This window comes from Anabrus simplex, chromosome 4 (genome assembly GCF_040414725.1).
Source record: "Anabrus simplex isolate iqAnaSimp1 chromosome 4, ASM4041472v1, whole genome shotgun sequence".
NCBI lineage: Eukaryota > Metazoa > Arthropoda > Insecta > Orthoptera > Tettigoniidae > Anabrus > Anabrus simplex.
In genome coordinates this window covers 373,390,809-373,407,452 of record NC_090268.1, presented here as the reverse complement: position 1 = coordinate 373,407,452, position 16,644 = coordinate 373,390,809, and the positions used below count along the sequence as shown (strand labels likewise).

At 38.2% G+C, this 16,644-nt stretch overlaps 1 protein-coding gene across 4 annotated transcripts in view; it reads left to right on the top strand.

Moving 5' to 3' along the window:
- The window catches only part of LOC136872012 (neurofilament heavy polypeptide), a 101,211-nt gene extending 84,923 nt beyond the window's left edge, over positions 1-16,288 (top strand). For all 4 annotated transcript variants that reach the window (XM_068227285.1, XM_068227286.1, XM_068227284.1 and 1 more), the window contains one exon: positions 7,607-16,288. In XM_068227285.1, coding sequence (XP_068083386.1) covers positions 7,607-7,935 — 329 coding nt within the window. In that variant the 3' untranslated portion in view covers positions 7,936-16,288. The remainder of the gene's footprint in view (positions 1-7,606) is intronic.
- Positions 16,289-16,644: the final 356 nt, after the last annotated feature.

Sequence of the window (16,644 nt, the reverse complement as noted above, 5' to 3'; positions counted from 1 at the left end):
ATCGATTGGTCTCGTCTTTTGCAGTGATATGCAACCCTCGCCTTGTTCAACAGCTTGCAGTAGTAAGCAGCATTGATTGTGCGTCGCTCATGCAAAAAATCAATCAGTAAAATGCCTCACCGATCGAAAAAAAACAGTTGCAAGAACCTTGCCAGCTGACATTTGAGTCTTGGCTTTCACTGATGCTGCGTCCCCTTTCCTCTGCCACTCCTTACTGGCTTGTTTGGATTCGGGAGTGTAGTGGTGGACCCATGTTTCGTTGCAGGTGACGATCCAATTCAAAAACACATCACCTTCTCCCGTAAACCTTACTGAAAGCCTCTGACAGACCTCCAAATGTTTCAACTTCACATTTTCGGTCAAAAGGCGAGGAACCCATCGGAACACACTTTACGGAACTGTAGGTCATTTGTGATGATTGCTTGACAGCTCCCATAACTGATTCCGACTTGTTCTGCAATTTCTGATACCATCTCCAATGGTTGTCAGTAATGTCTTTAACCGCACAAATGTTTTTGTCTGTAATGCTGGTCCGAGGGCGGTGATTATGTTGCTGATTTTACACTCGTTCTCGTCCTTCCTTGAACTTTTTATTCTGGGCAGACACGCGTCCATGACACTGTTTGATCACTGAACTGTGCAAATTTCCACCGCTGTAACTACTTCACGAGCAAGAAATTATATAATTATGCGTTGCGCAGTGAAAGGGTGGACCTGTTGCTGACGAAACAGCGGGAAATATCTAACAGCACACTCTCGCCACTCCTAACGGTCCCACCTAAGCACAGCAGAAGCGCGGGGCCAGTCCTTCCAACTGTTGATGTTCAGAAACAAAAATCCTGTTTATATTTGATCGACCTTCGTAGGTTTGTTTTAGAACTAATCGCGTGGCATGGTTTGTTAGCCATGTGCCTCTAATCCTCAAGGTTGCATGATGGAATCGTGGTGCAGTTAGCTGGCATTGCAAGAGGCCCATGTCATTAGATTTGCTGGAAGGTTAAAGAACCTGTCAGCAGAGTCAAATTCTGGCTCTCTTCAATATCTATTGTTGGTTGGGTCATCAGTCAATAGACTGGTTTGGTGCTGATCTCCATGCTACCCTAATCTTTTCATTTATATGTAAATATTACATCCTACGTCTATTTTAATCTGTTTGTCATGACTTGGACTTCTCCTACAGTTCTTATTGCCCAAACTTCCCTCAAAAACTAATTAAACAGGTCCTTGGTGTCTTAAGATGTGCCTTATCATTCATTCTATCTCTTCTTCTGGTCAAATTTTGCCAAATAATGCCAATTTGGTTCAGTATCTCTTCATTTGTGATTTGATCTATCCCACCTTCAGCATTCTACTGCAACACCAGATTTCAAAAACTTCTATTCTCTTTCTTTCTGTGGTAGTTATTGTCCATGTTTCACTTCTGTACAATGCCACAATCCAAATGAAAGTCTTCAAAAATGCCTTTTTAATTTCTATATCAATGTTTGAAGTGAGCAAATTTCTTTTGTGTAAGAAAGGCCTTCCTTGCTTGTGCTAGTCTGTATTTTATATTGTCCTTAGTTCTACCATTGTTAGTTATTCTACTACCCAAGTAACAATATTAATGTTCAATTTTTTTCACCATTATACTTTTATAAGATAGTGGCTAAAGAAGCCAGATCAGTTTTTAAGTTACTGCATCTTCAACTTGTCAAACGTGTGGCACATGTTGGCTGCTATATCGCTGTTCGATTTCTTTCTTCCCATTGAAATTGTTATTATGTTTAGAAATTTCTGCTTGCAAACATATGGGACAGATAAACTTCCATGTTATTTGCTTTACGTCCCACTAACTACTTTTACGGTCTTCGGAGACGCCGAGGTGCCGGAATTTAGTCCCGCAGGAGTTCTTTTACGTGCCAGTAAATCTACCGACACGAGGCTGTCGTATTTGAGCACCTTCAAATACCACCGGACTGAGCCAGGATCGAACCTGCCAAGTTGGGGTCAGAAGGCCAGCGCCTTAACCGTCTGAGCCACTCAGCCCAGCACAGATAAACTTGAGCCTGGATTATCATACTCAAAACAGCTACAGTATTAAGTCAGGCTGATGCAGGAGCAGGGAACAGTAAGGGAAAGCACAGCCAAGCAGCAATGACCAACTGGTACCAACTGCCTGAGCACAACAAAAGTCAGGACTGCACAGAGCATACTTCATCACTGTCATATTTATTGCAAGCTCTTAGCCACAGCTTATATATATGAAAACATTTATAGCGTGTTTGGCTAGAAGGAAGATTCTTCCTGCTCTTCTTTTCAACGGTTGTCTCATGACAGGTGAAAGGAAGGAACAGAAATTTCTTAGTTCCAAAATTTTGTAAATCTTAAAATGACCAAATGTTGATAGGTTGTGTATGTACTCATGTGCAGTAGATAAGGGATCTTTGAGATCCACGGCAAAATGTGTGGTACGGGGGTAATATGTGCACTAAAAGTTGCCATGGCATGTGAGAGTGATGTATGATATTCAGAAAAACCAGACATAACCATGTGTGATGTCCCTCTGCTAGTGGCATACAGAACGTCAGTAGAGGGTGTTATGACGTTGCATGGCAATACAGGATGCACAATGGCTCCCTATACTGTGGATCAGACTGTCCAGCATGGCCTGCGGTAACGTGTTCTGTTGCTGGACAAGCACAGTTTGGAGGTCAACAGTGGTCCCTGGTAGCAGTGTTAGGACTGCAATCCTTCTGCCTAGAACATCCCATGTGTGTTTAATCGGATTTAAGTCCAGGGTGTAAGCTGGTCTTTCTAGGCATGTGATATCCTCATGTTGCAAATACTTTTCCACCAGGCCAGCCCTGTGTGGGCGAGCATTGTCGTCCATCAGACAGAGCCCAGGTCCATATGGACCATGATTAAGTCCCTCATATTGTAGCAGGATGTAATTCCTATATACTGTGCATATCACATTACCTCTAGAAAAGATGGCATACATGCTCCTAACATGATGCCTCCCCAGACAAGAACACTGACGCCACCATATCGGTCCTTTTCCACAATATTGGCAGGATTGTAACTTGTCCGAGGAGTGCGTCGGATGAACAGACAATGAGAATTACTCTCCAGGTTAAACCACGAATCATCCATAAACAGGACACTACCCCAGTGTTCCGCTGTCCAAACACAGTGGGCAAGACACCATATTCGATGAGCCATATGGTGCCTTTGTGTGAGGGCAATACATCTGGCAGGTTGGCAGGTACATGCAGAGCAATATCTCAAAGCCGACAATACATACTTTGATGGGAGATACAAATACACTTGTGTCTGTAAGTTAAGGGATCTTCAAGATCCATGAGTAAACCTTGTGTTATGGCCATAATGTGCAGACTAAATTGTGGCAGGGCAACACGGAAACACGTGACATACATGGCACTCTCAGTATGAGACCAATTAGTGTGCCAGAAACATTCTGTGTGGTCTGCTGCGAGGTCTCGAGACAGTGTAGGTGCTGTACTGGTTGGACGACTTTGGGCACTTGAAGACAAGATAATGATTATCCTGACATTAGGTTGTAGTATGCAGTCGACCTTACCCGTATTTACATGTAATTAAGCTCATAATAGAACCGTATTGAAGATAGTATATTAAAATTATAAAATCCTTTTATTTACATCAACCTATTCGATACAATACAATACAATACACTCATTGAATTATGAAATATTCATGAAGTGTCTTACATAATGGGACATGTTTCGTTCGGCATAGCGAACATCATCAGCCATTAATGTACAAAGACTAGGTCAGCGCCCTGAGTTTAAAAATGATCAAATAATGTCCTCATATTAAAAGAATAACAATGTCGTAATAAAAAGGTGATAATATAACATTAGACTTAGATTGTAACAAATATGTACAGATTAACAGCGAGAATTTGTCATGGAATGCAATGAACGTAACGACGATCTTGAATATAGAGAGTTCTAGCAATCCTTAGGTATATAGAGCAGCTTATGGCACAAAATTGGAGTTTGGAATCTGAAATGAGAGAAAAAAGGGGGAATGAAGTTATGTTATAACGGAAAAAATGAAGAAGGGGAAAAGAAAATTGAAGAGGAAGGGGTCGTTACTCTTTAATGTGTCCATTATTGGTGTTCTACGTTACATACAATTTTAGTTTTACTGCTAGCGCGTGAATATTGACTAGTGTAACTTGTATTTCCTTCTGGCATCAAGATTATCTCTCTTATAGAATTCGCAACTATTGGAGTTCACGTCATATATCAACCTCAGTTTCGTTGTTATGCGCCTTTTGACTGGTTCAATTTGGACTCGTGATATTCATTGAACTCTGTTTCAACTCTTGTTTTTACATAATTTGAAGGAACTCCATCCTCAATAATTAATCCATGCTTCATGCATTGATGTATATTTTAATGTCCACAATATCTATTTTTTTAATTTAACAACTCCGTGATTGTCTTTAACTTCACAGGTTACCATCGTTCATTGCATTCCACGACAAATTCTCGCTGTTAATCTGTACATATTTGTTACAATCTAAGTCTAATGTTATATTATCACTTTTTTATTACGACATTGTTATTCTTTTAATATGAGGATATTATTTGATCATTTTTAAACTCAGGGCCCTGACCTAGTCTTTGTACATTAACGGCTGATGATGTTCGCTATGCCGAACGAAACATGTCCCATTATTTAAGACACTTCATGAATATTTCATAATTCAATGAGTATATTGTATTGTATTGAATAGGTGGTTGTAAATAAAAGGATTTTATAATTTTAACTTACCCGTATTGCCGTTGAATGTTTCCTCTCTCCTGTAATCTTCTCCACAGCTGTGAAATGACTCTTCTGGTGACATTCAAATCTCCCGACCAACCTTGCCCTGAATGTGGTCGGCCTCTTAATCAGCTGTGCATAGTGTCATTCAGATTTGTTTGCTGTGTCATCCTCCTTCCCTACAATTCTAATACTCCATGCCAAACGCACACAACACGCAGTGAGAATTGCTGTTGTTGATACCTCTGTCCACACAGACTGATTCTGGCACTCTAATTGGTCTCATACCGAGAGTGCCATGTATGTCACGTGTTTCTGTGTTGCCCTGCCGCAATTTAGTTTGCACATTATGGTCATAACACAATGTTTACTCATGGATCTTGAAGTTCCCTTAACGTACAGACACAAGTGTATTTGCAAGTACATTGCTGGCATGACTAGCATAGTTTTGCACGGAAGAGGGAAAGCTTAGAATCCAAGGCAGAAACGGGAGACGCATGTTGCTATTCCTGTAGCTGCAAATTGCCTTGAAGGTCATTAATCCTTAACCTTCACCCCTAACTGCCTTGAACTCTAGATGGGAAGAGTCTCTCTACTCTCCAACACATTATAGTAGACTGCTGCTGCTGAGTGAGTCGGCTGCATGGTACAAGCCACTTTAACTGTGAGCTTGCATTCAGGAGATGGTGGGCTATACTATTTTTAAAGCCAAAGTTGCTTCCTGCCCTGTTTTAGCCCTTCCCTATCCATTGGCAAAATCCTATCTGAGTTAGTGCAATGTTAAACTACAAGAAAAAAGACTGGTGTTCACTAACCATTAAGTTGAAGTATTAGTATTGAAAATATAGATCAAAGTCCTTCGTTGTCTTTGTGATATTAAACAAAATATTTAGTAAACTGGTGTTGTGTTCTGGGCTATTAGGCTGTGTCTATCACTGTCTGACAGTCAAATGGCATTAACCTCCTCTTATACTGTATATGTGAAGCTATGAACATTCACTCCGCATTCCAGAATTATGGAGAAATGATACCAGAGCTGAACTGAGTTCTAGTCGATGGAATGCTTCTCTATTTTAAGCACCTCTCTATGGGAACATGGAACTGGCAGGTGGTAACCAGTATATCAGTTTCCTTGAATTTTGTATTGTGGTCCAAGTGATTGAGAGCATGCTTTCTCATCAGGACTGAAGATCTCTCAAGATCTCTGTGAGTATTGATGCCTGCCCTCCTGATGAAAATGGGAAGCAGAAATTAGCTCATTGGGGCTGAGATGAAACAGTGTAGAATTTTGATGAGAGAGCCCATGTATTTGAAGACAGAAATTTGAGGAACTGGATGGGGAGGGTCCACGGAAAATGAATGGCGGTTGGTTTGCGTGGATGCTGATAGGGTGGAAGGAGTCTTCGGATGTATGGTTGTTTTGTCATCTGTTAAAAAAGTAATCACTGGCATATTAGTTTTTTTAGGTATTCTTCTTCTTTCTTCATTTTGGCCTACTAAGGACCACCTCAGTCCAACTGTCTCCTTTTTCGAGCTTTAACTGCCACCCAATGCTCCTGCATTCGTCTCCGGTGTTGTTCTTTTCTCTCTTGGGTACATAATACACAATAATAATAATAATTATTATTATTTTAAAAACTTAAATTTTTACTTTTTCCCTTCAGTTTAATGCCACAAAGAAGGATAATTGCAAGAGGGTGATCGGTTTTATCCCTACAATAAGTAAAATTATTTCAAGAATAAAATTTTACTGTATCCACCTATTCAACACAATTTCACAGTTTATAGTGATTAAATTATCCCTACATACGGGTTAACTCCAATCTTTCTTCAGATAAAAACTGGCAGGAAACCTGACTGACCAGAGTTTTGCAAATTTAGGGCAGGCTAAATGGATGATCAAACATTCTATACATGAATTTTGAAAATTAGTAATTCCCATTATCACTTTGATGAAAAATGCATAAAAATGAAAGTTTTTCAGTCTTTCAAAACAAAATGTAACCTTTAGAACAATATAACATACCTGTAAAAAATAAAAATAAAAACCAATGAACTGACACTGAAAAAAAAATTGCTTCCTTCATAACAAAATATCATGGTATGTGTTAGTTTACATGTTCCTTTCTCTATAAATGAGATGATTCTTCACCTAATTTCTCTCCAGTACATACCACAATTACATAACCAAGCCATCGGTCTTGAGAATAAATATAAGACTCTGTGGTGCATTATTATTGTTTCTATTAGTTAAACTTTGATTTCAAAACCTTTTAAGATAGTAATTTTTAAATTAAATTTAAACAGTATCGAGGCAGTTTTGAAACTTGTGTATTGGTCCTCTCAATCCTCTTTGGTAAAATCATTGAGATCTAAAAACCTAAGATGAACTTCCCATGTTTGAAACTAAGATGTCTAATTTATGAAATACTGGGAGAGTTGGCTGTGTGATTAGGGGCGCGTGGCTGTGAGCTTGCATCTGGGAGATAGTGGGTTTGAATCCCACTGTCGACAGCCCTGAAGATGATTTTCCGTGGTTTCCCATTTTCACACCAGGCAAATGCTGGGGCTGTACCTTAATTAAGGCCACGGCCACTTCATTCAAACTCCTAGGCCTTTCCTGTCCCATCGTCGCTATAAGACCGTAAAGCCACTAGCAAAAAAAAAAATTATGAAATCTTTTTAAGATGAAGAGATTTGAAGTTTTAATGCTAAATGATCAACCTAAAGTGAATTTTATTGTAATTTAATAGGTGGTGACCTTCAAGCTTTCTCTGTTAATTATTCATTGCTCATTTTGTTCCATTTCTAGGATCTGAGTTGAACACTAAACCAGAAAACCTAGTACTGGATGGTCCTTCACATGTTTCCAAGTTGGATCAGTCTTCTGAAAGCAAACTGGACAAGGATAGGGGCTATTTGGCAAATGGAAAAATAAATGCTTTCAAACTCATGATGGAGCCAAAAAGGCCTAGAATTGAAGAAAAGAAACCAGAAAGTGTGAAAATAAATGCCTTTAAACTTCTGATGCAAGCAAAGAGGCCCAGGTTAAATGAAGGTGTATCACCATGTAAAGTGCATGCAAAGTTGCCCACAGGAAGATCTAAGTTGAAAAAAATACCTCAAGTAAAGTGTAAATGACAATGGTAAAAATGACATTCAGAGGGTGGTTCTATGCACCACTGGCAAATTATAATATAATGTATGTATTTATATTTAAACTTAACATTAAGAATAGAAGTGACTGCTTGGTGTGTGATTTCTAATGATCATAAAATGTAAGCAAAGTAGACAGTGCAGTCAAAATGGGAAACAAGAAAATAGAGGGGAATAGGGATATTATATTGTTTGAAAATTGAAAGACTTGCTTATGATCTAATGGGTAACATAAAAATGAAATACTTCTACTGTTCAATAAGAATTAGAGCTTGGTACGAGATGACACAACAAGATTGCTTCTCATACCAAGCTCTAGTCACCCTTCCTCTCTAATTTTCATTTCCCACCTTTTTAATACACACCTCAACAAAAACTTGGAATAATGCCATAAATGTGCACTGCAGCAAATTTTCAGTTGTACGGTATTTTACCAGAATGAGACCAAATTCTCTCTACATCATTTTAAGATTCAAGTTAACTTTGCCGTATTGGAACAAGAGCTAGTTGAATTCTGTAAGTTGATATTCAAACTTTTTGTTGAGATGTGTATATTATTTACTCTGTAAAATATTTTTGAATGATAGGCATAAAAGAAAAAAATTACTTTAATATAAGGAAAATACATTTTTTTCTCTTTGTTTCAATGGCTAGTTTCAGGAATGATATTCACATTCACGATCCGTAATCTAAATATTTTGCCTGACCAGATTATAAAACTACCAATAAAAAGTGGTCCTATCTTTCCAATATTTTACTTCTCAATAAAGAACATACTATAGCTTCCTTTTGGTCATTTGTTTAATTTTCAAGAAGCTATCTTCATAGTATGACTGATTGATTGATGATTCAAGTTTTCTGTTATAAATTTAATTCTTCATATATTCCAGTCAATTTCTCCTGATTCTAATTTTCTACATTTACAGTGTTTCCTGTAATCATCACATTTTTAAAGCTGTCCTTTTGTTGATTGAAAATATGCAGTATGACCATTATCAAGTCATATGTAGGAGGAACAAGAAAAGGACCATAAAATAGGATGAACATAAAGGCAGATCTGTGTGTGAAGATGGAGAAACAGAAAGGGGAGGCAAGGATACAAGCTGGGAAGCAGAAGCATGCTCATCAGAAGAACTGGGATTGATGAGGAGAGAGCCCATATATTTATAGATGGCAGTGTATGATGATGAATTGGGGATTGTCTTATTGTGTTTTTCACTTTCTGTTGTTCCTGTGCCTTTGTGTTCATCCTATTTTTAGAGCTCTGCGTGGGTATACAGAATATTATTTGCATCCACACTTCCTTCATCCGCATCCGTGAATGGTTATCTGCAGATATTGTAAAAATAATATTTAACTACAGTATATTACACCCAAGGTATTGAAACGGATAGATCTATTAACATAATACAATAGCCCTATTACCTGGCACCAGAACCCCAATGTCACAGGTTTAGGAGGAAATTTCTCCTGCAACAACTGCCAGACGTATTGACCTTTGTTCCTTCCTTTCATTAATTGCGGGCAAGAGCCAGTTAGGCTTAGGTCTCAAGGCTCTTGTATAATATATCACCATTCTCCCATACCATTCTCAAGGGTTGTCAAACCACAAGCAAGAGTACTGGTATGCCTGAGTGAAAATCAATAAACGAAATTGTCAGCAATATTATGCACACTGCTATACAGTTTGCATCCACCAAGACACTAACTTTGCGGATATTCGCATCCGTGCAGGGCTCCACCTATTTTGTGTTCCTTTTCTTGTTCCTACTATATACAGTATGACTTGATTTGACACTTGTTTGTTCTTATCCAATACCTGTATTATCCCTGTGTGATCATTATGTGAAGAATAAATCAAAACTGTAATTATTGGTCACATCATTTATCAGTAATCAGCTTCCATGTAATGGGAGAGTGTACAAACAAGCACGAAGAATGTCTTTGAAATTTTAGAACCTTGGCTCAAATAGTTGCTTACATCTCACATTGATAAGCAGAGAAGCTTGCTTTATAAATCAATGAAGCTTTATTGATTGATTTTTGTACTTAGTTTCAGTAGTTTGAAATAATTATATACTTTTCAATATATTCTAAAATAGAACTATTAGATCTTTGTTTACAATTTTTACAAGCTATCAAAGTATGAACATGGCTTCCTCTAAATGTTATTGGTGTCACAAAGTGCTTAATTATTATCATATCGTCGCCGTAAGACCTATCTGCGTTGGCGCGACGTAAAGCCCCTAGCAGAAAAAAAAAATTATTATCATAATTATTTGGAAGAAATAATAGTAGATGGCATTTCAGGTGATAAAAATACAATGCCGATTGATTCAGTAACCGAGGAGATGAGGAAATTTTTAGGCCTATGGTTGCTTACAGGTATTATAAACAAATCTACTTTAGAAATGTATTGGTCTGTCTCAGATTTTTAAACAATTCTTGATCATGATAAACAGAAATATCCATGCAATATGCTGTGAAATTTTAAAGCCCTGATCAGTTCATCTGTTAAGAAAGGTAATACCTTTACGTATTTCAGTCTTTCAAAACTAATACAAGATATACTAGAAAATACCTAGAAATGAAAAAATGTAATTCGAGGTATCTTGTAGCATTTGTAAATTTTGTATTAGTTTCAAAGACTGGAAAGCTTGAAGGTTGTATTAGCTAAGTCAAAACTGAAAAGCAAATGGCTTCCACTTTAACAGAATATAAAGAAATGTGTATCCATTATGCAAGGGAGTCCAATCAGGCAGTGAAATTCAATATTCTTCTGCTTTACATTCTTCATAGCCAGCCTAAAAGTATCTAGCTTAATTAGCAGATAGAATGTGAATCTCTTAGAGTATTTCTTTAATTATGTGGTTTGTTCTTATTGTCACTAAAGTATCAGGCATTTGATTAAACCACAGAAAGATCATTAGTCAGCAAATTCTTATCACAACATGGTTGGTGAAATTTTGTTAGGATGGCAAATGTTAGTGTTTTAGATGTGTATTACAATAATCACCATCAAGCAGCCAATTTCATATGCTTCACATGAAGTAAAGAGAGTTACAAGCTTATTGATTATATTTTAAATAATTAATTTGATTGGATATGTGTGTGTGTTGAAATAGTGTGTGTTGTGTATTGTGTGTGGATTACTCTCGGATTTTCTTCCAGTCTCAGTTCTATACTTGCAGTGATGGTGCATCAAGACAACTATTTTCTGAACTGTATTATCACATCCTTCCTTCAGAGTTCTTTACACTGTACATTTAAGAATACAAATAGTTGAAAAACTTCTGAATCTCTTCCTGCTTTCTTTTAATGTGGATCAGTTCAGCTTATTTTTTATTCTGTTGAATGAAGGTTGAAACTGAAATAGTGTTCTGATAGATTATAGTGAAGTAGTGTTGACACAGTGCATTGGTTGCTTTTTTTTAGTAGTGGTAAGTATTCATTTTCTTGACACACAGCATACATTCAAGGTTCTATAGTTCTATTAAATCAACATGAGTGTTCTGACAGCTCGCATCACGTGGCGCCGAGCAAAATAGCGGGAGCACTGTATTGCCACATGATCCGACTACAGTCACTACAGTCACGATCAAAGCTTCTCGCTCTGCGCTAGGTGCTGCGGAAAATAATATCCACGTATGGGAATCATGAGAGCATTAGAATAACATTAAATATTGTTGCTATTATTCCATCGTGGCTCAGCAGTAATTTTATCAGCTTAAATATCCTAAGACATACTCCTCATTCCCCTTCCTCACAGGTTTTCATCAGTCTGTCTCCGGTTGATTGATTTCATTTTGAGGTAGATTTCAGCAACAGAATGGCACTTTGACTGGCATGCTCAGCATCCTGGTTTCAAATTCGGGTGAGGATGGGAGAAATATCTAAGAGTCTTTTTTGTATATATGAAGAGAATCAGTCAAATCCTGCAACAGGCGTCAGCACAATTTAAGATGCCAGGTATAATTGAAATGAGAGCTGTGATAGGTAAAAGTATGTTGTTGTTGTTGTTGTTGTTGTTTCGAATGCATTTAAACTTACTCTCATTAGTCACAAGACATCCTTTTATAGAAATCCAAAACAGGCGGGTGGGGGATCCAAACACCTCGTATTCTAACCTCAGTTTGTGATTCTTAATTTCCAAAATCTCGCATGCTTTGTCCAAAATTTCCAGTACCGTTAATGCTTATTAACACGAACATGAACACAATAGCGCTATAAATATTTAGCTGTTTTCAAAAACACACAATACAGATAATGAATGCTATCACTCAAAGCACACAATGTTATGTAGTCAAGCCACATGTGCTTTCGTATACTAATTGGCAACGTGAAATTTGGACCGGCTGCATCATGAAGCTTTAAGACTAGGGGGTGGGAAAAGGGCAAGCGCGTGCCTACCTGGTATTGGCTTAAACGGGAGGTGTGTACCAGTAACCGTAGTAACTGCCAGCTCTTACTGTACTACCACACGGAAGCTGTCACAACACACACGTTTTAATAGAACTATAGTCGTAAATAGAGAGATGGGAACAAGAAAAGTAACACATATTAGGATGAACAGAATGGCAGACCAGTGTAGGAGGAGGGAGCAACAGAAAGAGGACCCAAGGACAAACTCAAAAGAACTCTGACAACCTCCACATCATCATACACTGCAGTCTTCACATAAATAGGCTTTCTCCTCATCAATCTCGGTTCTTCTGCATCCATCTCTTCTTAGCCTCCGATGAGCTTATTTCTGCTTCCCAGCTTCATCAGGTGGGTGGGCATTGACACTTGTTCGTTCCTTTCCAATACTTCTGTTATCCTGTTAGGATCGTTTTCTCCTTTTCTGTTTGTCCTGTGTTCCTAATCTTTCACCACCTGTATTTAATCTTTGTCTTAAGTTTCTTCCGTTTTCCTGTACCGTAAGATTTTTTGTGAAGTATTTGATCCGGGTGTACAGGTCCCATATGTGGAAGGGATATGTTCACTTTCTGTGAATGTGATGGTAGCGGTGCTTGTGCCTGGTGCTATGTGCAACTTCTTTCTTCTTCTCGAGGAAACTGTTGCTTCTCAAGGACAGTGTTTTTAAGCCCATCTGCACTTTGTTTCCAACCAAACAGAATTTTCCACCATGCCACTTTGAAGGGGTTGAGTCAGGTGTGTACTGTTGGCACACCAAAGCTATGTTGTTCCTCTGACATGCCTGTAATACATTGTTATATGGTACGAAAGATTGTTGCAGATGATTACCTTCTTACCTTTGAGTTTTTTAAGTCTTGGTGCATCAAACCACCCACTAGTGCTGTTAGTGTATCGACATCCTGCAGGACCATTTTCTGTCCACAAGTCCCTCATGCAGCCAAACCGATAAATATCATAAGATGGAAGGAGTTCTACAGCACTTCTGCAAAACATTAGCAAAATACTTGACTTAGAGGAGTTGCACATCCTTTCAGGGTACTTAACTCCACGCTTAACAATCACTCTCTTCTGACCGGGGTTGTCGATGAGGTTCGATTCATCAGAGTTCCAAATATTTTCAGGGGGGACATCTTTCACAACGTCGCCTAAATTTGCACTGTAGTTCCATACAGTATCTTCATTTACTGCAGCCCTGCTGCGCTTAATATTACTGGCAAATCTACAGCTCAGTTGAGGATGACATTGGAGAAATCCAGAAACCCATTCGTTTCCAGGAAGATTATCAACAAACTTAACAACCCGTCTTCCATTTTGGTTCAAATATATTCTCATAATGTACCGTAAATTGAAAGAATCCAATTGAAATCCAAAAGCACTCATGCTCTGTATACAGCCAACAAATGAAGAAGCTGCTTCCTCTTCGCTGAATATTGGAGGCTAACCAGGCTTATTTCCGAGTTTATTAGTAGTAGTTCTTCTTGGGATGCTGAATTGCTGTTCAGCTTTTCTTTGAGACGGCTGACCACTTCTAACAGCTGCTAAACACTTTTGCTGAATTTCCTCAGAATAATCTGCATACTTTCTTGCACCCACAGTTCTTGTGTACTTCCTCGGCATACCTTAAACAACAAAACAACAGAGACAAATAAATATTACTCCTGTGAAAACCTCTTGGGGATTCTTTGCTCCTTTCTTGTTGTGGTGCAAAGTATCCCCATGACAACATGAAGATGCACCTCAAATAAAAATAGTTTACTTGTAAATGAGAAGTCTGTGGAAATCATGAATTTCATTTCTGAAAAGGCCATTATTCAGTGAAAATAATTCACACACAATTGCTTCTGTAGTGCAGAAGATGGCTTCGCTGCAAATAGATCTTTTCCTGAGAAAATGTGAGCACAAAACATGCCAATATTCCACACCAGAAGTGAGTTACAAGTAATAGCAGGAAGTCAAGGAGAACCTAGAAAGGGACTTGTTTGGGAAACCAACGGCATTAAAAAAAAAAAAAAAAAATCATCACTCTGTGGTTATTGCGTCATACACCAGATATCACCAAAAGATTTTCCGAACATGGTGCAAATTATCCACCCTCCCCAGAGCAAAGCCATTTGTTTGTATAGTACTTACCTGTCGTTCTTTGTATCCTACACTTCCCACATGAAGACCTGTCAAGATGGCCGATCAATGAGTGCTGATGCACACCCTTCTGATGAAGCTGGGAAGCCGGAATGACCATGTCGGGGACTGAAAAAATATGGATGTGGATGAACAGAGATTGATGAGGAGAGAGCCTATATATTTGAAGATGTGGAGATTGTCCTAATCTTTTTTGAGTTTTCATGTTTGCCCTTGTGTCATCTTTCTGTTGCCCCCTTTTCCCATATTGATGTACCATTGTGTCGGTCCTATTATGTATTCTTTTTTTTGGGTGTTCCTATCTATATATGTCTTGATTTGACACTTGTTTGTTCCTTTCCTATACTTACCCAAGATTCTAGGTTTTACAGGCCTTTGGTGTAGTCACCAGTATTGCGAGTTCCCAGCCATGCAGAAGCCTTAGGATACCATTAGCACTGCCTAATCTCTGAGTGGTACGAAGAGAGCAATTGATTGCCTTCAGAACGTCTTCCATCTATTCCTCTGGATTAGGTCAAAGTCGCGGGTACTAAAATCCAGAGAGTATGGGGGGGTGGGGGTGGCAGAGCACTTCCCAGCCCCAGCAATTGATCGAATTAGACACCACTCCTGCTGCATGCGCCTTTGCATTTTCGTACAGAATAATGGGTGGATTATGCATCAAGCGCTGCTCACAGATTGTTTTGCAGAAATAAATGGTAGTATTCATCATTAACAATCTGCCTTGCGGGAAAGTATGCTTTACAATAACACAATCCTAATTGTAGGCAAGAATCACCGTAAATTTCACATTGATCGGTGTCTGCCAAACTGTTGTTCTTAGTGCATCTGGACCACAAGCATCTTGCAGTCCTAGGTGACACTGTCATACATTACAAACTCTAGCACCTTCATTTTTTATCCAGTTCCTCTGCTGTTGTTTCAAAAACGTTGCAACTGTATTCTGTGACTACTCGTTCACAACAGCTCTGTTCCTGCTATCATGGTGTGTGTTCATTTGCTCGGAGGGAGGGTAGGCATTTAACCTACCTGTGTTATAAATGACATTGCCTCGCTCCATTTCTCGGCAGCAATACAGCCTTGTTGCCACTATTAAAAAAATCAACCTGTATATAAATCAGTTCTCATATCTCTCAATTGTAAAGTTTATTTTTCACCAGCATGCTGTTAGATATAATACAAGTTTTTGCCAACCAATAATGGCTGCCAACATCACTTGCTGTACATGTAGAAGAAATATTAATCTTATTGAAACAATATATAATAACAGCAATGTTATTACCCTTGAATATTGTACAGATTGTCTCAAATGAAGTATAAACTGTGAGTAATCATTATTTATTACTTTGAAATACTGTTACTGGCAGAAAATTGTGGAGTTAATTTCTATGAAAATTTAGCCTAACTTTATACATACTTTTGGATTCCAGTTTTTATTGTGCAATTATTAATTTTATAATAAATTTGTTGTTGAAACTCTACAGTTTTTGTATGAATATTCATTTTATTATCTTGGTGTGCCCTAGGTGAGAAAAATTGAAGAATTTAGTGAGCTGTTTGACTAATTTGAACATGAATTATGTCTAATGATGTTCTCATACTCTGTACAGATCATAACGATAATTTTAGTCTAGGTGCCAAAACAAGTGGTGAGCATGCTAAAAGCCAGGTCCCATATGCTGAGGAAATAAAGGATTTAATTTTTTTATAATGTGTCAAAGGCAGAAAACTTCAACAACACTGATCAAAAGTGAAGTGCGTTAATTTTTCAGAATGATTCTCGTATATTCAAAAAGCAAAAAACTTGAAAAATACTAAGGACCTCCAGTTCATTTCTAATGTGGTCATGGGAAAGAAAGTTAGGAAGAATATGTGTAAATACTATCCGTGCACGTTCTCCATGAGCAGTAGGCTCCCTAGTCCTCACTTGTTGGTTATTGGGTTATTGTATGCGGAGCGTGCAACATTGAAATTTGAAATGCGCTTTGACCACCCCAACATCTCGTGGTTTTGCTACAAAGTTTTCAGTCTTGTTATGCTTTCCATGCTGGTGCATTGTGCTCTGATGTTAATCACTTGTTTACTCTAGTTCATTTGAAGTGATTAGTGAATTGGATAATAACTATGGCTGAAACA